Here is a 27119-nt window from a genome sequence, read left to right on the forward strand (position 1 = left end):
CCTGACATAAATGGTCTGCCAGGCAGCTCACTTTGTATCTTCCGTGGGAGGAGCCAGTTCACTGTTCCCAGCATTCATGGAATTTGAGAGACATCTGTAAGAAACAGCAATTATTGCATACTGGCGAAGAGCAGTCATACTTAGAACTTGCATTTAGCAATAGACTAAAAATACAGTATTTTCGCACTTTTGTATAACACGGCTACATAGAAGACCACCAAGCCTCACTATCCATTCGCTTCCACCCTAACTGGATTCCAACCCGGACTGTCGCAGTACGTACACAAACCCTCGTTATCGTCTCAGTAGCGACCAATGCTGACCTGGCACTCTTTAGAAAATACCGGGACTTCGCAACCGGGCTTGATCAGGTGCATGGGAAAGCCGAGACAAGGAGCTGGGATATCGTCCCTAGGACCAGCAGGTCTAACGTCCCCCCAGTGCTTCTCGCCCGTAGCGGAAGAATTTGATGATTTCGCCCACACGTAGGCCACATCTCTCATGCCGTCGAGTTTCAAACCGACCACAGTGTGGATCTCATGAACGATTGTTGATCCGGTAAGCAGAGGTGTATAGACACCAGTTCCAGATGCTTGAGATCTTACCGCAATACTCTTCCGCTGCGCGATGATAGCTTCAAGGATCCGGATTCCGCCGCCAGTGTGGGCAAACCGCTCAGGACGTATGGATTTCACAATGCGTCCGTCTTCCTCATAAGTACATTCGGTAAGGCGAAAGCGCAGCGCAGGGTCGAGTCCAATCTCCGCGCTGGAAAGACGGCCACCATCGATGATGCATGATCGACCAGACTCAAAGAATAGTTGCAGGACTGGGAAGAATGTGTTCATCGACCAGTACACGATTTCTACAATTGTTAGCCACGCAGAAGTCGCATTACCATTTCACTTACTCTCGCCCACCAGCGAATTGACCATCGCTGTTTTTCCAAATTCGGCAGTGCGCGATGAGTTGAGCTCGCGCGGCACAAAGGGACCCGAGACTTCTGTCGTCACCGTTGTGGCATCTGAGCCCCGGACATTGTCGTCTGTTTGTAGGGCCTCACTGAGCTGGTCGCGACAGCCGATGAATATGTAGCCACGGCGTCGAATTTCGAGGTTGAGCGCTTCGGTAGAGCACTGGTAGTAGATCATGCGCCGAGGTGAAGTGTGAGATTTTGCGCGTGAATGTGTTCTTTGCTCCGAGTGCTGAGAGGCTTTTAGTAGTTGCGCACTGGTAGAGATGAATGGTCCGGTTGAAGTTGGAGAGTGCTCTTCCGATGCGTGGTGCGCAGAGTTTGTGAGAGGATTATCAAGGGTAGCGGGAGTTTCGTTTGCTATCGATAGTGTTGCCTTCACCATGAGATGACGCACGGTCACTGCTCCCAACAGGACAGTCAACCCAGGGGACATTGGATGACTATCACGCCAGGAATTGACGGGGAAATTACCTTCACTGCAATATATTGGTAATCGCAGGTTTGCTACAAGTTCGCTGTGGAAGAGCTACCGGGTCTAATAGACTTCTGCCGCCAAAGATGTGTCGAACACTGGGGCAGCTGAGATATATCAAAGCAACGACGCTGCCAGCGTTCCCAACGAGGCAGAGGATAATCATTTCCTACATTTTGAACCGTTTGACAAAGCAGCTCTAGCAAGCTACACGGAGCTACGAATCAAGGACCATGACCTCGACAGCACCATGTCGGTTCTAGGACCTATCAGCTTATCAGTCGGCCCCAAAAAATCCTGGCCCGAACATGAATCAGCGGAAGCGCGTTGGCTGTGCTTGCTACCACAATCAAAATTTTGCATCGTTCGACCCAGCCAGTAGAGGACCATGGGATGCTTGTCTGCTGCCGATGCAGCTTAAAATGTGGTGAGTGCAACTAAGACGAGTGATTAGACTCTACTGAAGCACATATAGACATATATGCGCTCTTAGTACTCTCATAATTGTCCTCGCGCTTGCCCTCCAGGCTTTCACTCATCAGGTCGTGCATTATGTCACATGTCACAGGGTATAATCAAGATTAACAGGTGCAATTCCTCGGACAAGTGACTGTGACGAGCTTGGCAGATCTAATGCACCCGTCGCAGCGTACATTGTAGCTAGTATGATGGCTGACATGTTTATGAGCTTCCTGAACAGCCCAAAAGCTCTAGATCCCAGCCAAATACCAACTCCTCACCGTATAAACCAGGTGCAGGGTGCCAACATGTCCGTTCACAAAGGGGGTGTACCTATCCGTGCCGTTGAACAAAATGTTCAAGACCTTGGGATGGCACCACTGTGCATCCGTACAGTTCGGGGAGCGATACGGGAAGAACTTGACATTTGGTGCATTCAGCGCACCATGGGCCTTGTTCCTCATCCAAGCCCTCAGCCTCTTGTCGTTGCCCGAGGACCACGCTGGCCTCAATTCACCCCGGATGGCTTCGCGAATGCAGTAAGCCATAGACATGAAGCTGCCCATGGTAGTCTCGTTGGTACCCTGTGGCTGCCAGGCCTCCACGTGAATGTTAATGGTGGCCTTGGGGTGGTCGAACCCGAACTTGATGAGACCATGGAGGACGTTTTCGTCCGGACAATGTCCAAGAGTGAAGTCACCATACAGGGTGACTTTTCGGATGCTAGACAGGAGGGATGCGTTGATGAGATTGCGGTGAAATGAATCGAATGTCCATCCATGGCACTTGATGTGGTTGTTGTGGAGGTCTAGACCTCTTGTCATGGCCCTAATGTGCCTGCAGACATACTGCAAATTGTTGAAACCCAAAGGGAGAGTAGAGGTATCACCCTCAAACCGCTTGCGCTCACTACCGAAAGGCATCACAGCTGTCTCTGCGAAGCGGAATACGCCATGTTCTTCAAATAGATGAAGGTCCCCCTCCAGGATGTTATCGGTCGAGAGGACGTAGTCGTAGATGAACTTTTGAAGTTCGTTCGGGAGGCGGATCAACGGTGAGCTGTTGTCCCTGATGAAGCACATCGTCTTGGAAGTGCGTTTGGTTCTCCAGTAGAACTTCTCGATCATGTCGGGAGCAGATGCGGAACGAAAGAAGGTGACCATGTGGCCTGCGCTGCCCTTATGATGTTTAGGGCGAATTTTGCATAGATTGGGAGCCAATCGTCCCACGGGGAACAGATTCGCAGGCCAACCCAAGCAAGTGACCGGGTGCTGTTCGATGAGGTACTCCTCATCTCCAGGCGCATTGCGCTGCTTGATGTGGAGGACGCCATTTTCGGACCAAATGATGACGGTTTCGGTGTCGCTGGCATAGGTACCAATGTAGGCCTGGTGCAGAATTGTAGCCATGTCGAAATTTGGAGGTGGATAGAAGGTGTGAGGGTGTAGAACAGAAGTCGCAGTCTACTGACGCGTAGGAGACGGCAAGAGAAAAATTGAGCATCTTCACTTTCACTTTCACCAAATTGCTGACAACGTCATGTGCGTCTCTTTTCACCTGGAAGACTTGCCACTTCCGTAGCATGCTTTTAATCCCGCCATCAACATTACAATAATAGGCAACATGCTGCACGCAACAGAACCCCGTTGACGTGAATTTTCCTGCGCGGTGTGCGGCAGTCAGGCTTGCCACTTGGGCAGCTATCGATTCAAATGGCTCGGCTTTAGTCCGACCTTTAGATTTTATTCTCGCAACAGCCAGAGTATATGCCGCTGTATCTCAGCGACCAAGTCACAAATGCTGGTGTTTGAGTACATGGTGGTGACCAATTGAATGATAGCAGCCGGCTGCGAGAGTTGCTACTTTGCATGTTCAAACTCTATTCAACTTGATCATGACTATACAGTCAACAGAGTTTATCATGTTTGTCCGTGAACACTATCAACGGCACCGGAATCATAATCGTTGTAGTCGGTACAGGAGGTGTAGTAGTATTGAGCTAAGAGACGGGCGCCAAGTAGCAGGCTCTTGAAATGCAAGTCAATTTGATTATGACTTTGGTGGCCCGCAACGCCGCGACAGCAGCTTTGAAGGCCTTGCAAGATCCAACTTTGAGCAGCGAGCCGCTCCTGGAGCCTTTGAGGCGATGCATTGACTCACTACCAGTGAGACAGTTGGATGGGCCCTGTGTTAACCTGGAAATACAATGGATGTACGAAGTTTATGAACTTGACTTTTGTTTCGCCTCAAGAGACGGTGCAGAGGCTCAGATACTTGGATCAGCGTATATGTTTTGAATCGTTCGACTTAGCCTGTAGAGGTCCATTGGGAGCTTTCTTGCCGACAATTCAGCTAAAGACTGAGTGAGTCTTTTCAGGAAGGATTATAAGACTTTGCTAAACCAGATTGCAGTCTCTTATATACTTTTGGCGCAATTATAACTGCCCTGAGGCTTTCTATTAAGCCTTTCACTCAGCAGATTAGTCACCAAGCTATATGCAGCAGAAAGCAGCTAGGACTGGTAGCTAAAGTTGCTCGCCCAAACAATTGCACTGAACTTGGCTATGGCACTGATCTCGAAATGTCAGCTGTAGAGTCTGGCATGAGCGGTACCATGTATGCTGGCCTTCTAAACATTTCACAGGCTGTTGAGTTCCAGTGTTCCACAGGAAATTGCACTTTGTCCATAGCCTTAGAACGACATGATTGGATTGACAAAGCGAAATACCTCAACAGTTCCTGGCCGAAGACCCTGGAAGATATCGAGCCTGGCAGAGTTATTCAATGGCTTAAATGAGCGCTTGCTAAGAGAACATGGGCCAATGGACAAGAAGAGTGAAGTGATGGGACGGGCTGCGAAGATGGCAGTAGCCTTGAGACTCGAAGACAATGGGTTCCAACTAAGAGCTCATACCGACCATTAACTCTGCATGAGCATAGTCAACGTTTGCTGCGATAATATGTGCGCTTCCTGTTGGAAGTCACATCACTTTTAGGAAAGCGCTGTCATTCTATGTTCTAGCGTGGACACATTCGATAGATTGTTAGGATATCAAGAAGCACTGAAAGGGTAACGAAGTTACACGGCTTTGTATGTTCCGTCCATAGTTCTTATATACAGCACACACCAGTTCCAAGGCTATCGCCGCATTTAGTGCACATAACTTACACCCCGCCAACTTTCATCACTAACAGTTACACCGGCTGATGGTTTCCCTCCTGACTAACTGCGAAGTGGGGTCAGTAGTTTCTATTATGGGATTATTCTACGCCACGAAATCTGCACCCGGCTGGCTTCAGGCATCCTTCATCAAGCCAAACAATGACAGTATAAGTATCTGTTTATGCTTCGGAAGCAGTCTGTCCCAAGGACAGAATAGCAAGTTCTTGACAGGCACGCCGATAATCTCGTGGAAGCACATAGCACAGTCAGATCCAGTCTCGATGATCATAAGTGCACCGGATCATATTGAGATTGTCTTTTTAAATTTAGAAAGTTGGAAATGACTAAGTGCAGTGATGTTGAGATGAATTTGTGATGCATTTATGAAATGCTTCATCCTATGGAACATTGTTATCTTCCATCGTTACAAGGTGTAGCAGCAAGGTGAGTGAAGAGCTTGGCACGCCGCCTCTACGCATTGCATAGCAGCATCCATTACGAGATCCAGGATGGTTTGCCGGTATCTTCCTCGAGTCAGACCCAATGGATCAAAACACAATGAAAAGAATGACTTCGTGGTGACACGAACCACATCACAGCCTGGCATTGTGCAAGAGCGGTCCTGCCGCCATAGCAACAACAATCCTTGAAGTTGGTTGCGATCCCAATCCAACCGTGTGCGACTCCACTTTTGAGGGTGGTTTATTCGCACCGCACTTACGAGCCAGTTCGTTTATGCGACTAAGAAGGCAGAGCGACGAGCACGATTGTGAACTGTGACATGGCGACGAGGGACTAGGGGTGAACTTGCGTCATCCTGCCAGTATCATCGACGGGCTTGATGGCGCGCTCTATATACGCGACACCTTCCCGCTCACTCACTTGCAAGCAAGGCATCACCGCTCTGACTCGGTATGATGCCATCAAGGCGAGCCCGGAAGCAACAAGTTGCGACCTACTCATTCCAAGATGTGAATGATATCTTGAAGTACTTGATCAAGAGAGTCAAAGACTCTGTGTTGTGTTTGTTCATTAGTGGGGGGTCCTTTGGGACAACTCACCTTAGGCGGCTTAGGGGATGTCGAAGCACAGGCGTTGTAGTGAGTCCAGTGGATCCAGTGTGGTCGAAAATCGGAGTGCCGTTCTGTTGTCGGAATCGTTGTTGCGCTGGGTTGTCCAAGTGTGTGTTGTTCAAGTGCGTGTTGTTCAGGTGCGTGTTGTTCAGGTGCGTGTTGTTCAGGTGTAGGTTTTCGAAGCTTTTCGCGGCGGAGGTGGACGAAATATTGGAGGTGGTGAGCGACAGAGGAAGCGCGACTTTATCTCGTTGTGTAAAGAAGCTTGGGCCTCAAGACTAGCGCCACGGCTAGCCAATTTGGGAAGTAAGGACGGTGAATGTGAGAGCATCGGCTCTGACATGGCGAGGCGGCGACATGTCCACGTGATGGATGACTTCAGCAGATGTTAGAACCACTTGTACTGAAGAAGTATACTGCATCGTTGGAATTGCCTACACGCTTTGGAACCACAAGTTGCATCGCATAACGTACCTCAACCATGTCCCGCGATTAGAGTGAGAGGGAAATCCAATCCTCCTTATTGATTAGACCGACGGTTCAAACTTGACACTTAATATCCTCCGATTCAGCGTGCCGGACATGCCTCACGAAACCCCTCTTACAACACGCACACAGTAAGATGTAGACACACCCCGCAGAATTCACCCACTCAATATGCCTCGAATAATTCGCTGCCATCCAACCAGTGCGAGTGATCACGCGATAGCACCGTCTTCAACTCCACATGCCGGATCGCTTGGTACTACGAGCCAGTAAAAGTGCGTCTTGCAAGGCTCCTCGTCACCGAAAAGTCACGTAAGACACGATGAAACCAACATGCCAGCCTTTTTTCTTATCTGGGTCGCGCCCGAGCAGATATACAGCCCTGTTTAGCCTAGCCTGTAAGTAGCGCAGATGAGCACAAGTGCAGAAATGACATGGAATCAAACGCCAGAGAAGATGATAAGTGAAGAACAGGTGGAAATGATAACACGTACATCTTCTCCCCCTCGTCCTACTTAATTTCCCCCCTGCTTCTGTTTTCGCCTCGCTCTCCTACTTCCGTACTGCCTACCTTCTACCTCCAATCATCTCCCATCTCTTTCGCCTCCCGAGTTCTACCTTGGCCCTTTAAACCCACCTTTCTTAACCACCCTCCATCTCGCAGCTCGCCAATGAAAGAAAGTGCATCAAACCAAGACACTCCCAAAGCCAATCTTCTCCATCGCGAGATGTTCTGCAGCATGGCTCAGACCCCACATTGCATAGGAGGGTAGAAGACCATCACGAGTATGTCAGATGCCACGTTCCACTAATCGCTGGAACATAGCTGTGTTTTATACATACCCATCAACACTCGTCTACATCTGACTGTACTGGAGTGTGTATTCCCCACGCCTACGTCCATTACCTTCGCCTCTATCACATCCCATCTTCGAGCGGTGATAAAATCAAGCCTGTGCATCCACGTGCAAGATGTGCGAGAGGGAGAGGATATGTACCGAGCAGCCATGACACGCCGTATCGGAACAACCACGCGTGCGTGTCAGACCGCACTGTGGCATGATGGGAGAAGAGCTGATTGATGGCGTGAGAAATGTGACTAGAGTCTGAATGTAGCCATGATGCTGTTTGTTCTTGTTCCGGGCGAATGAGTAATATATACCTCCCCCAATCCCGCCTTCACCCATTCAATATATCACAAAGCCCATCCTCCTTATGTAAACGCCAATCGCTCCTCCCGTCTCTTAGGACAGAGAAGAAATCAGTCCTTCGCCTCTGCCCTGCTCTCCCTCATCCTCCTCCGCCGCTGCCTCGCATTATCCCGCATAACATTCGGATCCTTAAACTCGTCCGGCACCTCAAACTCCCTCTCCTCAGGCTCGGGTATCGGCAGCCCGAACGCCGTGAGATTCCGTCCATGGCGATTCTTGCCCAGCGCGGCGGCACGCAAATGCGGCGTCTTGGCGTAGAACCCGAGAAACGGCGTCGTGGGTTCAGGCGGTATGAAGGGCAGCAGAAAGCCATGCGGGCGTGGCGGGCGTCTAGGTACCGGTGTTTTTGTGCGTGTGGGTAGCTCCTTCTCATCCTCTTCGGACTCTTCTTCCTCGGAAGATTCCTCGGCTGCTGCTGCGGCGGCTTCTTTCTCCGCGCGTAAGCGCTTCTCTTCTTCTTTCCAGATGCGGAATTTGTCGACTAGCGCCTCGACTTCTTTTATAAAAAAGTCGCGCTTCGGCTCCCAGTCCTTGCGCTCGCCGTCGGTCACGCCGGTTATGCCCATGACCTTCAGCCAATCGGGACCCTGAAGGCCGTCGAGGAGGCGCTCGAGCTGCAGCTTCTCGTGCATGGCGCGCTCTTTCTCGATGTTGCGGAGCTGCTTCTCTTTGCGCTCGGCGCGGCGGTGGTGCGGAAAGTAGAATGCGTCGGCGAGAGGGTCGGAGGCGGCATCGTTGCACACGCTGTTGAGGCTGGAGGCGTAGTCTAGCACATGGAAGGTCGTGGAGTGGGAGGGCGTGTCTGGGGCGGGCGAGGCTTTGCGCTTGCGTGAGCGTGTTGGACTGAGAGAGCTGCGAGAGGCCCGTGGCGATGTCGGTCTTATGGGCTCATCGAGTATGTATATGGGCGTGTCGTAGTCGAGAAACTCTGGGGACATGTCAGATATATCGCCCCCATTGGAACATGATGCACATACCCGCCGGCTTGGAAACACCAGCAATTATGTCATCGTAGCTCGCAAAGTATGTCGCCAGGTCGGATTTCAGCCGTGATCCGCCATCGTGGCTCCTCAGGCTCCTCTTGTCCTGCGGTCCAGCAGCAGGCGTCGTCTTGCCCGCGCTGCCTGGCCGCGGCGTCGACCTCGCAGACGGCACATCGTCGGCATCAATGCCAATGGGCGCCGGCACGCCATTCGTGATGCGCAGCAGCTCGCCGTGGGGTTGTGTAACGGTGATCTTGGTGGGAGGTCGTGTGTCGGGCGTTGTCGCGTCAGCCAGTGGCCGCTTGCGCGAGTTGATGCGAGATAGCGGTGCAGCAGCAGCAGGAGCAGCAGCAGTAGCAGCAGCAGGTTTGGGTGGCGTGAGGGTTATCTGCTTGACCGACTTTTCGTCGTCGCCCAGGGCCAGCAGCTGGCTGCCCTTGCTAGTCCGGCGGGTCGCAACAGAGGGAGGGGTGGTGCTGGTGCTATTGGGAGGGGCGTCGTCGGGCGCGCGACGTATCGGTTGGAAGTTGAGGCGCGTCTGGCGCTCACCATTGCCTGTCGCAGAAGGCACGCGCGGCCGCACTACGTTGGCCATGATTTTGCTGGATGTTTGTCGCGTTGGCTGCTATCATTTTCAATGCATTGCGACGTTGAACGGCCGTTGCATGCGCGCCGGGCGTGGTCAAGGCAAAACGCGACGGTTAGGGGGTGGTCGAGCTCCGAAGGCTGTTTTCGCAGGCGAGCTGCTGCACTTGGATAGCTTCACAATTACAAAACCTCACGCAATCGTGCCTGCAGTTGAATTAAGCTTCCCTTCACTTCTCAGACAGGCACGAAGGAAGAAGAAATTAGGAAATATCTCAGCGAATAGACGCGCAGCAATTCCGAAAACCTTGAAATCGCAGCACGCTACGAGGGCGATTGACCAATCAAAAGCCTGCAGGCGAGATATTTCGCAAGACGTCACTGCGTCTCTCGAGAGCACGTGAGAGGTGAGAGGTTCCTGCTGCCGACAAATGACCGACCTTCGCGTGTCGGAACAAAGTTTCGCATGTCGTAGTAGTCAAGTTTTCGATTCGCATGTCATTACACATTAGCAGAATTTATATACAAGAAGAGCAAGACCTAGACACATCCAGACGGCAGGGTGCTAAGCAGCACATCAAAGCTCTTGCCACGCCGTATACTAGACTTCCACTCTGGTCAAGCCTCATGAGAACAAAAACTCTTTCAAGACTGGTGATGCAGCAAATTCGGGGTTGAGTAGGATGCAGCTATTAATAGGTCAGTCGATATTCACTAGCGCCATTGCCGATGCAACCAACTTTAACCAATAATTGAGACCGTTCTTGCGCCTCTCCAGGAAACGAGGTCGAAAGCGAGCTAGTTGTAACTATTAGAATTAATGGGCTAGGCGGGGGAACTTTGGCTTACAGATGACGGATTTTGGCGGGAACTGCGGCATGGAGCTCACGGCATGCGGAAATGTCTGGACGAGCTTTTGGTGCAGATCTTCAAATTCCGAGTATCTATCGGATACGCTATCAGCCGTGTCAATGAATTCCAATCTGCATGTTACACACCTTTTTCGTATCTTCATGGGACCACCCTGCAATGTGGTCAGCGCTGCTCAGACATATCGAAAGTTCCCGCAGCTGCATTTCCCCCCACACATCAAGCAAGCCACGACATGCATGAGTCTAGAGACCCTTGCAATCGATTGGCTGCGGGGTTTTGACAAGTGCATATCGAGGTGGGTCGAACAGCCATTTTCAATCGTCCTCACATGCGGCTCCCGGTGACTTACATCGAGCGTCTCAACAGTGCAGTTGAAGACGACATAGGCGCCCAAGCCGGGTGCCGCCCCGCTGACGACGACGTGATCATCAATCGTCACACCTTTTGCCCACAGGCCTTTGCTCTGCTCGGATCCGTCCTCGGTGTGGTCCTCGAGCGAGATGGGAGTCGGATGGCCGTCGGTAGAGTAGGAGCTCATACGACTGGGATGCCGCCCGTGGTGCTGCCAGTACGGCGGGACTACGCTATTGCGCTCTGGACGAACCGTGGCGACCGACGCATCACGAGTCGGCGAGGGAGTGCGGTGGTGCGTGTCAGGTAAAAGGCTCGCCGGCTCCATCCATTTACAGTAGCGTGCTGGGCGGGTGGCGGGCACGGCAAAGGAGATGGTATAGCAACCCAGATATGAGGATTGAGTTATGAAGGAAGAGGGGAGGGTGGACTATGCAAACCTAGTGTCTTTGTCTCGACGGACATCAAGCTCGATGATAGGGAAAAGAGATGGCGTTCTTGGCTGCCGAGCACCACAGGCCAGATGATGCGCAGGCGAACTGACACTAGACAGGCGTCGCGATAGACCCATGGACCCTTGCGAGTGGTGTGGGCAGAAAGCGGGCCAGCAAGTGGCCAAAGAGGCAAGAGCGGTCGGCCCATCCCTGTCGCCGGGGGATTTGCTCCCAAAACACTTCGGCTGGCGTCTCGTCTGCTGCTCCACGGATTCACGCTTCCTGCTCCCTTGGGCAACGATGCCGCCGCCTGCATCACGACATGTCTTTGCGGCGAGACCTGCAGCAGTGTTGCATCCGCGGCGCCGATTTATTGGACCGGGACTCGGCCAGATGAGACTGGACGCGGGGACGCGCACGTCCACGATATCAGAAGCATGGACCCGCCCTCGATCTCCGCTAGCTTCATAGTTTCGCTCCCTTCTAGTCTGTCCGCCCGTATATATGAACCGTTCAGCCTCTCTCATCACCCGACCACCTCTCGCTCGCCTCATCTTTGAAGAGTCCCTCGTTCAACTCTCGAACTGCCTGTCGCTGACGATATAATAATCACTGTTGTAATACTCTACCACATAACTTTCACTTTTTCCACCCCGAGAGTCGTAAGTGCATTCCTGGACCCTTGCCACGCGGAACAATGCTCATTGTATAAAAACAGTCGCCTCTGCCACGTTTATCACCAACACCCGTCAACCAGCAACCACCCGTTACTCAACCACAATGCGTTCCGCCATCACCTTCAGCATTGCTGCTCTCGCGAGCCTCGCCGCCGCCCAGGACACGCCCCAGCTCAACTACCCCTACACCATCGACCCAGATAGCGTCTCTTCCAGCGACCGAGGTCCGTCTTGCCCATCCCATTTCCCCTTCTCCAAGCTAACATGTCCCAGACGCATGGTGCCTCAACCAGAAATCCCAATGTCCTCTGATCTGCCTGCAACAACCCGGCGTCACATCCATGACCACCAACGAGAACGAGTGCGACGCCGACACGCTCCAGTACAGCTGCGTGTGCGAGAACAACGTGGCCCCCAACGTCACCGAGTACAGCCAGACTCTGCCGTTCTACATCTGCCAGCAGTGGGGAAACAACTGCGTCAAGAACTGTGGACTTGGCGCGAGTTCTTGTGCGGATAAGTGCCGGTACGTTCATCACGTCATTCGAGTAGAAGTTAAGGATCACGATGCTAACCTGAGATGTAGTGCCGACCACCCCTGCGGAGCCCAGTCCCCATACAAGGGCAACTCCTCCATCGCTACCATGTCCACCGCCTCCGCCACCCCCTCGAGCACCAACAAGATCCCTCTCACCGGCTTCGGCGGCGCCCAACAGACCGGCGCCAGCTCCTCCACCCAGGGCAGCGCTGCGGCAGGCGTCTTCGCGCCCAGCGCTGGCATGACGCTCGCCGCTCTCTGCGGAAGCGTCTTCTTGGGCTTCGCTGTCTTGTTGTAGACTCCCAGCATAACTCGGCGTTTTTGGACTTTTGATTGCATGCATAGCGACACATTCCACATTCCTTTTCAGATACCCCCGAGAAGGGCAACTTTTTCGCTCCTTTTACAATGAGGCTGGGCACGAGCTTCGCTATACTGGCATTTTTAATGGGTTGGGGAAAATCCTTGGACGTCATTTAGTCTTCGACGCATTTGAAGTACGATGGAGGGTAATGTTAAAAAATTTAGCATGGCGTTTTGATGGCGTCGACGAGGACATTTGTGGCTTTGATTACTAGGATGCGTACGTGTGTGATGTGATGTCTATCCATGTGATGTAACCAGTACGAATCACCGTGAATCTCCATTCCGATAGTGAACTGGCTTAGGAAAGGTCGCAGTCATCTACATGGCAATACAAACATATTAAAGGGCGTCCCATACACGTCCGTATCACCTTTGGCTGCTATCATGTCACACGTCCCGCGTCACGCAATTGCTTTTTCCGTCGACCCGATGGAATTGCTGCATCTAGTAAACCCTTTCAAGTCCAGGTCCCAACTTTACACATTGTTCTTTTGTCACTTTTGACCGCTTTTGTAAAGAAATATCCAAAACGCCAAAACTCCTAGTGGACAAGCCAACTCCTTCAAAGACCCATTCCGTGAAGGAAGCTGTTGGCCAGACGCCGGAACACCGTGGCTAAGAGACCAGACCGAGAAAGACATGTTGGGGGGGTTGGTGATACATGGGTGGGTGCCCAGGTACATGGACTCGCGGGACGTCGTGTGTGGGTAAGGAAACCGTAAAAGAAGAAGGTGAAGAAGAAATAAAGTGAGAATCCAATAGTGCGACTCTGGACGGTGCCCATCGTGCGAAGAAGAAGAAGAATATTAAAAAGAAGGCGGAGTTCTCGACAGGTTGTGTGCGGAAAAGCGACCTTGTGTCAACATCTAAGAATGACGGCGAACTGGTGATGTCAGCTGAAGAAAGTGTTAGATGAAGACTGGGAGTCACCCACCTGATATCCACGGTGAAATGCTTATTGCCAACGATGCTCATCATCCCTCCTCTCCCTAAACCACCGTCGTGGACTCGTCATAATCGTTTTCAGCGCCGACTCGCCCTGCACGTGCGCCTCGATCACGGGCGCGATCCTAGCGCGATACCGAGCCACGCGCCGAGATGGTGCGGGAGCCTGAGCAAGGAGCAAGGAGTAAGGGTAATACCCGCTCTGCATCCAAGACGTAGTCTCACTCTCAACGCTGGGTACCAGGATATCTTGAGCCAGGAACGCCGTCGTCGGAAGCTGCCAGATTGCGTCGCGTCGCTCGTGACAACGAAATGATGGCGGGGAAGGTTGCTGCTGAACCGCTCGAGCGAAAGGGTTTGCGGGACCCGAGGGGTGGTATTCAGATGGTCCGCGATCGCTTCTCGTTGATTGGGAAGGCGAGGAGATGGTAAGTGGGCTGCATGGGGCGGGCGGAACCGGTGGAGGCAGGATGCGAAGTACAAACTGTTCGTGCGAAGGAGTCGTTGAGAACGCGATGGCGGCTGAGGCAAGTGGGCCTGATGGGGTGTCGACAGCGACTGGACTCAGTGAGGGCAGTGGACCCCGATATGCCAGTTGTTCGCGTGCAGTGGTGCGGGGAGATCGTCTGCGCGCATCGACGCAGGCGCGGAGCTCGTGGTATGAAGGCAGAGATGTAGCCAGAGCTGAAGGCAGCGATGGAGCCTGGGCTGCCTCCCGGTTCTCGAAACACCCAAGCTCCATCGGGGATTAGTGCGCTGTAGCTGTCTAGGATTGTCGACATACATGGGTCTGGCAACTGCGGAAGAAATATTGGTCGCATCAAGTCTTTGTCCAGAGGCCGGTTCGTTGGTGTGCAGTGCATGCTGCTCGGGGTTCGACTGACTCTCTGTAGGGCCTTCTGCGACGTTCTGCTTTGGAAGCTCCTTCTCGCCGGGAGGCAATGTCGCTTCCCTGCCATGATTGTTGCATCGGGTATTGCGAAGCTTCATCCTCGGCTTGGTCCTTATTCGCAACATCATGCTTCCGCGAACGTTGCTTATCTTGCTCCTGAGGCTTTTGTTTCTTTGGCTCCATTTCCGCTTCATTTTCGAGCTGCTCTTCAGCGAGCATCACGTGGAAGTCTGCCCACTCAAGTCTCTCTCGGAAGTCGCTGGGTCCGCCGTCAGAACACTTCAAGTCGAGATACTCGTGTTGATGGGTCAACTTTTTCATCCTGTCGAGAGCGCGGGATACTGTCTCCGCTAGATCGTAGTTTGTCTTTCCTGCACGCCTAGCTTTCTCCATGCGCCGTACTGCGCAGCTCATGACCATTTTCTGCACATTTGCAGTGATGTGGTATTCCTTTTTCGTTTCCGTATTGACGCCAGATTCACTGATTCTGAAATCCTTGCCAATGTAGACCAGGATCCATAAAATGATTCTCTGGGACACAGTAAGCCGTCGGTGCTGCTTACCCTTCTGACTGGGAGATAGCTCTGAGGCTGACTTTGCTGGCGATTTGATGCCATCTGGAGGTGAAATTTCTCCGGGGGGTGCATCGCGCTTCGAGGAGGGGTGAGTATCCTCGCCATCAGATGCCTGGCTGGAGGTATGTTTGCGCTTGCAGAACCGTGACTTTGACAAGGCCATGCTTCCTTCGAGCGAAGCCTCCCGTACTGTAGACTATGTGTCCAATGTACAATATGTTTGCTTCCTCCTTGGGGATGATGATAACTGGTCCAGTCTTGTTGGATGTTTCTGGTGGAGCCTGTGGCTGGCTGCTGTAATCAGTATCTACCTTGAACTTATGTGGGCTGTTTTGAGTGCAATGAAAAATCAAGATATTAGTATATAAAGGGGAAACTTTGTGAATGGACCTAAAAGGTGGGTTATGGCATTCGTAGAATATTGTGTATGTCTGCACTGGGCACGCTCTATCCACTCTAGCTCGCCAGTTTGGCACGCTCCTATTCAAACAAGCCGCTCAACTGGTCGAGCCACGGTGATACTATCCATAGTTCATACCAAAGTGCAGCCGTGCATCTGCTCTAAGCTGGCTAGTTCTCTAAGTTGTGTGGCTCCCATATGTTCACAAGACTATTCTGGAAGATCTCAACAGATGCCTCACAGCCTTGAGGGGCCCGATATAGAACCACTCCCGAAATGCGTTGAAGGTTGGTAGACGCCTTCGAAGTGGGATGTTGTCTCCATGGCCGTGTTCCCTCACATCCACCAGTGGTACTAGCACATAGTACCCGAGAGCAGTCATGCAATCTTGGAGCGAATAGGCATGGTGACGAAGGAACAGTAGGACCTTGGGGCGATATCCGAACACTCTCCGTTCGGGAATGTAGGTGTGAAGAGGTTCGGGAGTGGGGGAAAGTGCAGATGAGAAGTCGTTGGAGCTATGGCCACACTCCCGCTAGCGCGATCGGCAAGATCCGAGAGTGGAGGGATCTGCGAGCGCGCCAAAGAAGCGCATGATGACACCACCGTTGGCTTTGCGCTTCGAACTCTCCGTCCCATATTTGATGACCTGGCTTCCCACATTGGGCTCCTGATGCCTCCTCGATTTACTTGCGGTGCGCCTCGGGCCCTACAACCACAAAGAACTTTTCATTTCCGAAATCGGCTCCATCGGAGGTTTGCCTCGACCTCCGCAGACGCGCCGGAAATTTATGATGTTGTCTGCGTAGGCGGCGGTCCTGCGGGACTGAGCTTGCTGGCTGCTTTGAAGGCTTCTCCGGTTACCAGCGGCCTCCGAGTCGCGCTTATTGAAGGACAAGATTTGCAAAAGAACCGGCTACCAAAAGATGCCAGCTTGGAGAGCTTCTCAAATCGATGCAGTTCTCTGACGCCAGCGTCCGTAAAGAACCTCCAAGGCATGTCATAGGGAATGAAGTTGCAGAAAACGTTCTGACCTCTGCAGAAATTGGAGCATGGGCACATGTCAACACGGCGCGAGTGCAGCCATACCAGGAGATGCAGGTATGGGATGGCGTCACTGATGCGCGTATCTCCTTCGACTGGGGCACGGCACGATCTATCGGACCTCGAAACCCCGCACAGCCCACGACAATTGCATACATGATTGAGAATATCAACACTACGAGCATGCTCCTGAGCCGCCTCGAGGAGCTTGGTGGGGTGGACATGATGACGAACACTAAGGTCAGCTCGATTGAGCTAGGCACGGACACGGACAAGATGGACCTATCATCATGGCCAATACTGTCGCTATCAAATGGCAAGACACTGGCTGCAAGGTTGCTAGTCGGTGCAGACGGTGCAAACAGCCCGGTGCGCACGTTTGCGGGCATCGAGGCGCGAGGCTTCGACTACAACCGGCACGGCGTGGTGGCGAGTCTCGCGCTGGAGGGGCCCGGCTGGGGTGGGCCACAACACAAGATTGCCTACCAGCGCTTCCTGCCCACGGGGCCCATTGCCATGCTGCCACTACCGGGAAATTTTTCGACGCTGGTATGGAGCACTACACCAGAGCGAGCAGCACGGCTCAAGGCACTTTCGCAGAAAGACTTTGTGGCCATGGTGAATGCTGGCTTCCGGCTATCGACTACAGATCTCGAGTACTTGCACACGTTGGACGCGGGGCAGGAGGAAGAGGTCGCATGGCGCGAAAAGCATACTCCTGTGGATGGACGGGCGGTACCGATGCGAGTGACAAACGTCCAAGCCGGCACGGTCGCTTCATTTCCGCTGCGAATGCGGCACGCCGACACGTATACTGGCGAGCGAGTCGCACTCGTTGGCGATGCAGCACATACTATACATCCCTTGGCAGGTCAGGGCTTGAACCAAGGACAAGGCGACGCAGCGGCGCTTGTGCGGACAATTTCGCATGCAGTGCAGACTGGGCAAGACATAGGATCGACATTGGCGCTGGAAAGCTACAACAGTGAGCGGTATGCCGAGAACAATGCCATGCTTGGCGTGTGCGACAAGCTGCACCGACTATATAGCGTAGAATCTGGCCCGATTGTAGGACTACGCTCTCTCGGACTGAGGGCTGTAGACGCTATGGGCCCGCTCAAGGGATTCTTCATGAGCAGAGCAGCGGGTGGGTCGTGATACTTGTAACTGTACGAAACTTCTGTAGATATATGTAGACATGTCGTAACAACTAGAATTTATCCCATCGGCACGATTACTTACTGCATCCCCGAAAGAGCCGCCGAAGCACGGTATCCCCCAACCAATTCGAGTGAGCATCGTACGACCTAATACCTCTCGCGGAAGTATCGGAGTCGCGCCATCAAGCCCCACTAGTAAGGCGGAATTGCCCCTCGCTTGAATATCGTTAAACATGACAACTGGTCTCGATGATTTCAGACACTTCGAAGCGAACATGGCGGACCATCAGAAAGAGATAGAGGAGTTTGGCATCAACGATGACTTTTGGCTATTTGGCTATGGGTGCGATTTTTCCTGATGGAAAATGGTGATGGGGGAAGGCTGACTATTGATCTACAGGAGCTTGATCTGGAAACCACCACCACATTTTGGTACTTGATGACCGTTCCGAGCATTTACACACTTACTAATACTTGAGGAGACCAACGCGTTCCGGGATATATAGAAGGATATGTGAGGAGGTTCTGGCAGGTATGAGTTCACAACTTGAATGATGTAACACATGGCTAAGATGATTTAGGCAAGGTACGTACACTCAACGTCGGATCGATAGAGTACATGTGTTTAACAAATCATACAGTGAAGACCATCGCGGCACACCCGAAGCTCCAGGACGCGTCGTAACGCTCATCGACAAAGCCCATTGGGACACCTTAACAGATCACGTGAGCACCTCCTCCACCCATGATTCATCCCACCTAACACCATTCAGCACGAACCCGCCGAACGCGTCTGGGGCGCCGCATACCACATACCCTCGAAACATGTCGCTGAAGTGCGCGAATATCTCGACATAAGGGAAATCAACGGCTACAGCATTCAATTCACACCATTCCATCCCGCACCAGTATGTCCTCATCAGCATCTATAAAGTCAATCCACTGACCCAGCCCAAAGTCGACAACATCCACGGCTACATCCTTCCCCGCCCGAGAAACCGGCCCTGGTATCCGCAAAACCAGCACAGCGGAAATATCCTACACTCCCACTAGTGCCATCAAATGTCTCGTCTACATCGGCCTGCCATCCAACCCGCAGTTTCTGGGACCCCAGGATCCAGACGAGTTGGCGAGAAAGATTCTGGAGAGCAATGGGCCGAGCGGGGAGAATAAAGAGTATTTGTATATGTTGGAGACGGCGTTGAGGGGATTGGGGCGGGGGAGTGGAGATAAGCATGTGCAGGATTTGGTGCGGAGATGTAGGGTGCTGGAGGAAGGGGATGGGGAGGATGAGGAGGAGGATTAAGGAAGGTGGTGGATTTCGAGGTAGAAAGCACTGAGAACGATGAGCAAAAAGGAGTAGATGTTAGATGTAAGATAGAATCCTACACATCCTTGCAATGCTGGTATCTGAATTCTGAGAGTCATGCTGGGTCGCGACATCAGGACTTCATGTTAGTCACAGCGACAATGTCGTGGATAGGTGTCTCACTGGCTCGTCCCGTCCCGTGAGGCGCAGCAATTCAAGCAATAGTCCTCTCGATGTGAACTGAAGAACTTAAAATCCACCTGACACGCAAAGATTTCACGGCGCATGTATGTTTCAGTCTAAGATGCGCTCGGATGAAAGATCGTAGTCGACAGGTTAAGGTTAAAAAGAAGTCGTCTAATTGATGGGTGAAAAGATTTAAGCACGCGACGACATGCAGAAAGCATAAAGTGACCGGCAATAGGACATGAATGCATGCAGAATCTGACATTTGATATGAAATATAAATTAACGCGCGTATAGATTGTAGAAAAAACTGCAGCGGTTGCTTTTCGATGGGCTTTGTTGACGTAGGTCACGCTGCGAGAGGCAAAGTTGACTTTGGGTGTACATACAACAGTGTCACTGGTTGCGAGAATCAAAGACATACAGATGTACTGTGAGCGTTCAATGCTAGATGTTTTGGTGAAAATCAGATTGCTATGCTTGTTCTGGGTTAGGACATGGGCGAATATTTGGTATGATTGGGCGGTGCCCTCTTCATGATGTCAAATAGACTCTATCTTTTACTTGAAGAGAAGGTATGCAAACTATATCGAAATGCTTAGATGTAGCAGATGAATGCTTGATCAGAACGCGTAGAGCCTGTACCAAGGTGTTCAACTACTCACGTGTAGCTTGTCACAATCGTGGATTGCCGTCCCTAGCTTGAGCAAACTTCGTTAACTCCTGCTACAGCAAGCATGAATCAGGAATATAATTTAGACTCACTATAGTTCGAATGACACACAATTTGAGTACCTAAGTCTTCAGCATGGAGGATCATGATATCACCGAAGAGCTGCCATCAGATGGCCTTGTCCCAAAATCCGTCTCAGAACCTCCTACCCCAGAACTTATCCCAAAATCCTCTACCCCGGAAGCTTTCCCAAACAATTCTATCCCGGAACCTGACCCGGAACCTCCCCTGAAGGCCAAACTCAATGATCTATCAACTGAGATTATTGAACAGATATAATCTCTCCTCACCCACGATACGAAAGACTTGAAGGCAGCCCAAGAAGTTTTACCCCAGCATGCCAGAACAGCGTTTTTCGTCGCTCAGAGCACCAAGACTATCGTGGTGCGTAGACTAGACGCTGGAAGACAGTGCGATGAGCTCCTCGCCGCTGTCGATCTGCATGCACAAGGCAGCTCAACAACGGGCCCAGTTCTTCATGGGCCGATCCGATATCTGAACATCATTTTATTTTGCCAGCCGGATCAAAGTAATCCCCTGCCTGCTTCTTTCAGCACACTCACATCACGGATCAAGCTGCCAGCTCTGCAGGAGATTACTCTGTATGCCAAAGGGGCATTGAATTCCGATGGCATATCTGGTAGAATCGACCTGATACGCCCTATCAACAATCACATCAAGAAAGACTATGATGCTCTCATGAACGCGATCGATGCCCGTGGTAGCTCCCAGACCCCGGCAAAGCCTACAAACCTTCATGTCAAACTCGAAGCATGCGGCGTTGGCAACATCGGAACACTGCTCCCATCAAAGGCAAGCATTCACCTGAAACGCGTCGTAGTCAATAAAGAAAATTACGGGTTGATCGTAAGTACAAAAGTTCAATTGCAACAGCTCTCCTACGCCCACAACACACTAACCGACCTCACGATAACCAACAGACCAACGGCCTGGCGGCAAATCAGGACGGCGACATTTCTAACTTCACCGCTTTGCTACGTCTTCGAGTCCCCGCCGGCGTGCGGTTCGTACACGCAGCTCTTGGGCCAATTAATCCACCTACTGGTTTTGTATGGATGGTCCCCAATAGCCGCCCATCCATCCGAGCTTTCCTACCACGGTCGCTACAAGAACTACGTGTAGACTTCATCTATCTTGCTCGCATCTTCGTCGCGGGTGCCGGCTACCAAGACAGACTTGTCACCTACACTATAGGCAAGGCGGCATTGCTCGACAAATTACGCACTGCGTACAATTGGATGACGGAGCTCGTGGATCCAGTCACGGGGCTGAAAAAGCTCAAGTGCTTGCAATTATTGGAGGGGTCCATGAAAAAGGACACGCAGATTCTTGTTTGGGATCTTCCAGCGGAGCGGCTGAACGCGTTTGAGAGGGCGGGTGTTCAATTTGAGCTGCGCATTCGCACGCGGGCATCCTCAAACGGAGAAGGTATTTGAGACGGCGGGTGGTAGCATGAAAAAGATATGCTATGTGTAACAGTAATGTTGTTCGAGCAATCTACCTATGCCCTTCCATCAAATACACTGATACTGTCCATTGCAAGTACCAAAGTTCTTCCGGCATTTCTTCGCCTCGCAGTAATCCTTTCCGCTTCCACAGTAGCTGCGTGATGTCAGTATTTGCTTGGTATCATCAGTTCAGGAGACATACCCGTATGGAGAGCAGCAATTGCCCCATTTGCTTCCCTGGCAAGTCGCGCCGCCAAACTTCTCTCCGCAGCGCGCATTCTTGGACACCGGCTTTGCTGCGACTTCGACGCCAGGGGCAGCGCAAAGCGCAAGTATCACAACGGAATTGAACAGCATGCTGGTGATTGCCCCTGTGAACTACCGTAAGTCAGATGATGATGGAAGAACACGCGCCCGATCCCAGGTCGAATATGTTCTATCATATAGTACATCCTGACTTGTCATGGTTTGCACGAAGACTATTGAAGACGCCTTATGTTACCCCAAGATGTTGCCTAGGCTGTCTTGGCCTTCTAGTCTTGTTGTTCTTGAGTGAAAGCTTTTGACTTCATACTGAGCTACCGATGCGGGAATAATGTGGAGATCATAAGTTGGAGTAACGAAGCGGAACCTAGCTTTTACTGGGTAGTGCTGTGTACTTAACCTATGATCGAGGCTGTGCGGCTAGGAGACATAAGCCGAGACGTCGTGGCGTGAAGGTCGTGGTTGAGAGAAGAAGATATCGGCATGTATAGGATTTGAGCCGAGGAATTGGGGCTACAATTCTAGGCGTGAAGTAAGAAGGCGCATTGCTTGCTTGGAGGAAGACGGTAAGATCTGAGCCGAGGAAGCAGGAGTTCTGTTTCTTAACGGAATTGCTCAGAAGAAAGAAGTATGCAACCAATCGAGCCTGAAATCATGCAAGCGGTCGAAAAATATCCGTCTCTTATGCCGAGTAGTACTCTGGCCTTACATTGGTTTCATCCTCGTCTGCTACTCTGAAGAGGGCATCATTGTATGCCCCAGAATAATCCATAGCTCCACTCTCTCCATGCCCGGAATATCCGTGCTCATACACACCAGAAGATTCCTCGCCGAGATTGAACGATGGCCAATCGACGTGCTTCCACTCCTCAAGATACGGCTCAGCGACGTGCCGCTGAAGCGGCCCAACAGGGCTGTTAGCGTCTTCGATTTTGGTCGGTGGGTCGAATTGCGGCTCGAGCCTACACGCGCAAGACTCCTGTATAAGCAAGTGAAGCAATCGAAGGAAGGTAGAAGTTGTCTAACCTGAGTTGAATAATCCGATCCCAGAGATCGTGTACTGCGGCATTCAGCTTGTAGCTGACCCAGCCACAGAGATCCAGTCGCGCGAGGAGTGCTTCCGCTGAAACGATGCCAAGTTCTAAGCATGCGAGAGAGGTCTGGTAGACGAACCAATTGCTTTCCGCTGAGCCGTTCGCGGATATCGCGCCGATTGATAGAATCCACAGGAGGAGGTCGGGGCAGTGTTGCCAGTCGTGACGGATAGTGCAATTCAGTGCTTGTTCGAGGCGCTTGCTTGCTGCGAAGTGTAGAAGATGGATATCGGCTTTCCGTTGCAGCGCTTCAGTGGTGCGCACTGTGAAGATGAGGAGTGCGACGCATAACGCATCTTCAAGCGGAGTGATGAGATGCTCATTCTCGTGCAGCCAGTCAAGCGCCCTGCACTCTAGCACACATGAATAGTTCTGAATGTCAAGCGGGTCAAGAGTACTACTCGCATCGTTGAACCATACGTTCAAGTCGGCAATCAGGATTAGTACTCCTTCGACCAAGCTAGTCAAGGTCTCTTTCACTCCTGCATAGCGGCACGAGTCCAACAAGTGCTGTGAGATGCTACTCTGATAGCCCGGGGGATGGCGAGGAAAGTTTCCCGTCTTGATGTATTCGAGTGCTGACGGATCTGGCGCTCTAAATTCCGCGACGGCCCACGCGGTCGAATGCCTGATGCTCAGTAAGCAAGTGCGATGCCAATTCGGGCACAAGTGGGCGCGCACCATAACATAAAAGCTTGAAGAATGCGATTTGAACTCATTGCCATCAGTCCTCCCCGCAGTTGCACCATTTTCTTCAGCCCGCTCTCGTGTATTGCACGTTGGTTTGGCTGTTCCTCGTCGAGTCGTTCTTGGGTGAAGACCGGTACCTGCAAGCTTTCTTCTATGGTAAGCAAGTTGAAGACTGCGCCGATGTTCGCATCCGACAATCCGGTGTTGTCGTTCAAATTTGAGATGGCTGCATTGATGGCAGATATGGCTTTTGCCCGATGGTACAAGATGGTTTCGATCGAACCTCTTCCAACCATGTAGAGATGTAATGCCGCGGTACAAAGTAAGCTGTGCATGAAACCAGTGTCGTTGACTGCTGTGCCAAACCATTGCGATCTCATCAGCGTGGAGCGGCGTCTAAAGTCCACAGCAATGACGCTGGGAGCCATCTCGGAAGCGACTGCAATACAAGTGTTAGCTTTCGTCAGCCATGATTGTTCAGATACACGAAAACAAAGGACACATCTCAACCTCATGTCAGGTTCTCTTCGTTTCACCAAGCTATGCGAGATCAAACACTCACAATGCTCCAACAGTTCCGATACACTAGCATTCGTTTCGACAGAAGAGGTTCCAAAGGGGTCGAACAAGCTATTGTCGACGCCTTCTAAAGCAGACATCGGCTTCAGGAAAAGGCACCTCGGACACATACCCTGACCAGGGCGACACAAGAAGATCTGACATTCTGGACACACAATCGCTCGCATCAAGGTATGCTCCTGAGAAGCAAAGTAATCGGCCTGGACAGATGTGAGGGATGGACTGGGAATGGTCGAACTTGGAGTGAGTGATGAAGCCCGGGTCCCCGCGCTTCTTGGACTTCTACTTGTACTCCCAGAAGTTGCCCTTTTCGCGGCATGCTTGCTAGTGGACCAGGGACGCTCTCTTCGCGCTTTTTGCATGACGAATGATCGAGCATTCTTGCGACCCTGGCGTGAGGTCTTTGCCTGCGCCGCATCAACAAAGAGGAAGTCTTGCTGGACTGGTATAGTGCGTGGTGCCTCTTTCATGCCCTCTTCATGACCCGCCATAATGGCTGGCCAACCCAAGACCACCAGTCTCTTGGCTCCGTCTGTCAATAGTACGTTGGCAACGATGCACCTCAGCTGAGTACGACCGATGTATGCTTGAGAAGACGGGAAAGGGCGAGATTTGCTGATTGATGCTCTCTCACCATCATTCCGACTTCACGTCTGCAAGGGTGGTGCTGGGAGTGGCGCATTCGTCGCAGAGATGCGAGAGTGAAGTGCTCGGAGGGGTAGAGACGTGGAACTATCAATGACCCGATATGTGTTAGGCTGCAGAAGCGAGCTTGAAAACGACAGGGTGCTGGTCGCCGATGGTCGCGTTTCGCTTTCGTCGTGTACTCGTGTGCAGCTAGCTAGCCTTGCTGTTGTGGAAGTCTCTAAGTGCGAGTCTCGGAAGGCATGCAAAAGTTGATGAACAGGATAGTGTTGTGGCCAAATAATGGCTTTCGCTCTCAAGGCCAATATTCGCCGTAGCTGCCCGGGTATAGTGTTGCGTACACATGGACTACACTGGTACAAAGATGCAGGTTGTGATTCCGCCCCGGCAATGTCGTTGTAAGGGTGGCATGACAGAGGGGCGGCATCTTCTTCTCAAACTTGGGATTTTTTCTTCTGCAAATACCTACGTCACGCGCAATGTTGCAGATTCAAGTGAGGATCTCCAGTCGTTGCGAATCGGAGCAGACAACAAAAGGCTCGGCACCAAACAGGCTGCAACGGCTGATTGAATGCGCATCCCGAGGTCGTGTCACAACACACTTCGACTTTTCGCATTCTGGACATTGTCAGCCATTGTTCATCACGCGATGTCCAGAAGTTTTCATTGCCATGTGTCTATCATCTTGCTTTTCGCCTAATTTCCTTGTCCAGCGAAGACCATTTTCGGGCCCATTGACATGGTGATGTTGCTATCCCGGACACGGAAGACGCATGCTTGGCATCGCGCATCGTCATGGGCGGTAATGGTCGACGCGTCGCAAACAACTCCGTCCGCCATAGTTGAGGTCGTGTGTTGAGGTCGTGGGCTTTTGTCGGCGCGTTGCTTGACTGGAACAAAGCCGCTCCGATCCGGCGGCCTTGGGGAAGCACCACCGGCGAACGCTCCGTCTCTCTCGCAGGACGCCGCAACCTCCGCAATGATAGATGGCCACAACCTCGCAGGCAAGTCTCCGTCAGCGTGTATGGAAAAATGCTAGCGGCCCTCAACTGACTGGAATACACATACAGGCCTGTTGTACTCAGAGATTCCGACGCACCTGCTGCGAGCCGAACTCCACCGAAGACAGCAAGATGGGCAGGAACGACCAGCCTGCGGAACCAAGGGAGGCAAAGGACACTACAACACATCCCTACACGTGTTTGCTCTCTTCCTGATCCTCACATTGAGCACCGCAGGTATGCATGGCCGTGCTTGGCCATGATGATCACAAGCTGACTCGTCCTGCAGCTTGCTCGTTCCCAGTAATTGTGAAGCGCTTCCCCAGCATTCCCATACCTCACCAGTTTCTCTTCCTCTCACGGCACTTTGGAACCGGTGTCCTTATCGCGACAGCCTTCGTGCACCTGCTACCCACTGCCTTCGAGTCCCTCACCGACCCATGTCTGCCATACTTCTGGAATCATGGCTACTCGGCCATGCCGGGCCTGATAGCCATGACGTCCGTCTTTGTCGTTGTTGCCATCGAAATGTTCTTTGCATCCAAAGGTGCGGGACATTCACATTCGGCCGACTATGAAAGCTTGCGACCTGCCAATCACGATGCTCCTACACGGCCACGACACAAGAAAAGCCATAGCTATGGCAGGTATAGCAATGGCACATCGGCGGCGAACGGTCTTGTACCTCCAATCGTGTTGCACGATATCGGCTCCTCGGACGGTTTGATGGCGAACCGATCGCCCTCGTTGGCATCACCAATGACACCGAACCCTCCTCATGCCAACGGTGGTGTAGCTCGCGATTCGGTTGATAGTGATGGCTCAGATCTTGAGATTCGCCCAGAAGAGCTTGGCCCGCAAGTGGAGGATGACCAAGACGACTCCAGTCTACTGCGGCATTCCCAAGCCCATAAGCAGGCCCATCATCCTCGCGACCACTCAGAACCACCTGAAAAGACCGAGGCGCAGAATCAAAAACTGCTGCTCCAGTGCTTATTGCTCGAGGCAGGCATCTTGTTCCACAGCGTCTTCATCGGCATGGCATTGTCAGTTGCCACGGGCACTATCTTTTGCCGTTCTACTGGTTGCAATCTCCTTCCATCAAACTTTCGAAGGATTCGCTCTTGGATCGCGAATCAGTGCTATCAAATTCCCTGCTGGATCAATGAAGCCCTGGTTGATGGCACTGGCATATGGCACCACCACACCAATCGGCCAGGCAATAGGGCTCGCCATCCACACCTTGTATGACCCTGCGAGTCAAGTTGGACTGCTCACCGTTGGTTTCATGAATGCCATATCCAGCGGTCTTTTGCTGTTCGCCGGCTTAGTCGAGCTTCTTGCCGAGGACTTTCTCAGCGACGAAAGCTACCATGTTTTGAAGGGGAAGCGACGATTGCAAGCTTGCGCTAGTGTTGTGAGCGGCGCTGCGCTGATGGCGTTAGTCGGCGCATGGGCATAAACGTATCTTCTGTAAGACACCGTC

The 27119-nt window shown here is 52.1% G+C and overlaps 14 protein-coding genes across 14 annotated transcripts; 6 read left to right on the plus strand and 8 right to left on the minus strand.

The window, feature by feature from the left end:
- Positions 1-302: 302 nt before the first annotated feature.
- On the minus strand, positions 303-1409 carry SNOG_04752 (hypothetical protein; the record flags this gene model as incomplete). Its single annotated transcript, XM_001795112.1, has 2 exons — positions 303-865; positions 911-1409. The coding sequence occupies 2 exons, from the start codon at positions 1407-1409 to the stop codon at positions 303-305; spliced, it is 1062 nt and encodes a 353-aa protein (XP_001795164.1).
- A 749-nt stretch (positions 1410-2158) lies between these two features.
- On the minus strand, positions 2159-3316 carry SNOG_04753 (hypothetical protein; the record flags this gene model as incomplete). Its single annotated transcript, XM_001795113.1, has 1 exon — positions 2159-3316. The coding sequence occupies one exon, from the start codon at positions 3314-3316 to the stop codon at positions 2159-2161; it is 1158 nt and encodes a 385-aa protein (XP_001795165.1).
- A 2713-nt stretch (positions 3317-6029) lies between these two features.
- On the minus strand, positions 6030-6486 carry SNOG_04754 (hypothetical protein; the record flags this gene model as incomplete). The annotated part of the gene is made up of 3 exons (XM_001795114.1): positions 6030-6084; positions 6132-6384; positions 6423-6486. The coding sequence occupies 3 exons, from the start codon at positions 6484-6486 to the stop codon at positions 6030-6032; spliced, it is 372 nt and encodes a 123-aa protein (XP_001795166.1).
- A 1404-nt stretch (positions 6487-7890) lies between these two features.
- Positions 7891-9418, minus strand: SNOG_04755 (hypothetical protein; the record flags this gene model as incomplete). The annotated part of the gene is made up of 2 exons (XM_001795115.1): positions 7891-8692; positions 8805-9418. 2 exons carry the CDS (start codon positions 9416-9418, stop codon positions 7891-7893), a joined length of 1416 nt encoding a protein of 471 aa, XP_001795167.1.
- Positions 9419-9896: 478 nt separating this feature from the next.
- On the minus strand, positions 9897-11620 carry SNOG_04756 (hypothetical protein; the record flags this gene model as incomplete). The annotated part of the gene is made up of 6 exons (XM_001795116.1): positions 9897-10097; positions 10149-10206; positions 10258-10352; positions 10407-10432; positions 10631-11062; positions 11177-11620. The coding sequence occupies 6 exons, from the start codon at positions 11618-11620 to the stop codon at positions 10034-10036; spliced, it is 1119 nt and encodes a 372-aa protein (XP_001795168.1). The 3' UTR covers positions 9897-10033.
- A 226-nt stretch (positions 11621-11846) lies between these two features.
- Positions 11847-12579, plus strand: SNOG_04757 (hypothetical protein; the record flags this gene model as incomplete). Its single annotated transcript, XM_001795117.1, has 3 exons — positions 11847-11967; positions 12017-12269; positions 12330-12579. The coding sequence occupies 3 exons, from the start codon at positions 11847-11849 to the stop codon at positions 12577-12579; spliced, it is 624 nt and encodes a 207-aa protein (XP_001795169.1).
- Positions 12580-14412: 1833 nt separating this feature from the next.
- On the minus strand, positions 14413-15222 carry SNOG_04758 (hypothetical protein; the record flags this gene model as incomplete). The annotated part of the gene is made up of 1 exon (XM_001795118.1): positions 14413-15222. One exon carries the CDS (start codon positions 15220-15222, stop codon positions 14413-14415), a length of 810 nt encoding a protein of 269 aa, XP_001795170.1.
- A 1191-nt stretch (positions 15223-16413) lies between these two features.
- Positions 16414-17661, plus strand: SNOG_04759 (hypothetical protein; the record flags this gene model as incomplete). The annotated part of the gene is made up of 1 exon (XM_001795119.1): positions 16414-17661. One exon carries the CDS (start codon positions 16414-16416, stop codon positions 17659-17661), a length of 1248 nt encoding a protein of 415 aa, XP_001795171.1.
- Positions 17662-17896: 235 nt separating this feature from the next.
- On the plus strand, positions 17897-18969 carry SNOG_04760 (hypothetical protein; the record flags this gene model as incomplete). Its single annotated transcript, XM_001795120.1, has 7 exons — positions 17897-18006; positions 18064-18095; positions 18146-18195; positions 18245-18249; positions 18305-18389; positions 18437-18571; positions 18622-18969. 7 exons carry the CDS (start codon positions 17897-17899, stop codon positions 18967-18969), a joined length of 765 nt encoding a protein of 254 aa, XP_001795172.1.
- Positions 18970-19697: 728 nt separating this feature from the next.
- SNOG_04762 (hypothetical protein) lies at positions 19698-21348 on the plus strand (the record flags this gene model as incomplete). The annotated part of the gene is made up of 3 exons (XM_001795121.1): positions 19698-19733; positions 20228-20758; positions 20833-21348. The coding sequence occupies 3 exons, from the start codon at positions 19698-19700 to the stop codon at positions 21346-21348; spliced, it is 1083 nt and encodes a 360-aa protein (XP_001795173.1).
- Positions 21349-21426: 78 nt separating this feature from the next.
- SNOG_04763 (hypothetical protein) lies at positions 21427-21717 on the minus strand (the record flags this gene model as incomplete). Its single annotated transcript, XM_001795122.1, has 2 exons — positions 21427-21514; positions 21563-21717. The coding sequence occupies 2 exons, from the start codon at positions 21715-21717 to the stop codon at positions 21427-21429; spliced, it is 243 nt and encodes an 80-aa protein (XP_001795174.1).
- A 589-nt stretch (positions 21718-22306) lies between these two features.
- On the minus strand, positions 22307-24478 carry SNOG_04764 (hypothetical protein; the record flags this gene model as incomplete). Its single annotated transcript, XM_001795123.1, has 4 exons — positions 22307-22586; positions 22651-23346; positions 23400-23847; positions 23971-24478. The coding sequence occupies 4 exons, from the start codon at positions 24476-24478 to the stop codon at positions 22307-22309; spliced, it is 1932 nt and encodes a 643-aa protein (XP_001795175.1).
- Position 24479: 1 nt separating this feature from the next.
- SNOG_04765 (hypothetical protein) lies at positions 24480-24606 on the plus strand (the record flags this gene model as incomplete). Its single annotated transcript, XM_001795124.1, has 2 exons — positions 24480-24528; positions 24554-24606. The coding sequence occupies 2 exons, from the start codon at positions 24480-24482 to the stop codon at positions 24604-24606; spliced, it is 102 nt and encodes a 33-aa protein (XP_001795176.1).
- Positions 24607-25611: 1005 nt separating this feature from the next.
- SNOG_04766 (hypothetical protein) lies at positions 25612-27095 on the plus strand (the record flags this gene model as incomplete). Its single annotated transcript, XM_001795125.1, has 4 exons — positions 25612-25654; positions 25703-25870; positions 25938-26679; positions 26774-27095. 4 exons carry the CDS (start codon positions 25612-25614, stop codon positions 27093-27095), a joined length of 1275 nt encoding a protein of 424 aa, XP_001795177.1.
- Between the last annotated feature and the right edge of the window lie 24 nt (positions 27096-27119).

The sequence above is a fragment of the Parastagonospora nodorum genome (genome assembly GCF_000146915.1).
Source record: "Parastagonospora nodorum SN15 chromosome Unknown scaffold_6, whole genome shotgun sequence".
Classification (NCBI taxonomy): domain Eukaryota; kingdom Fungi; phylum Ascomycota; class Dothideomycetes; order Pleosporales; family Phaeosphaeriaceae; genus Parastagonospora; species Parastagonospora nodorum.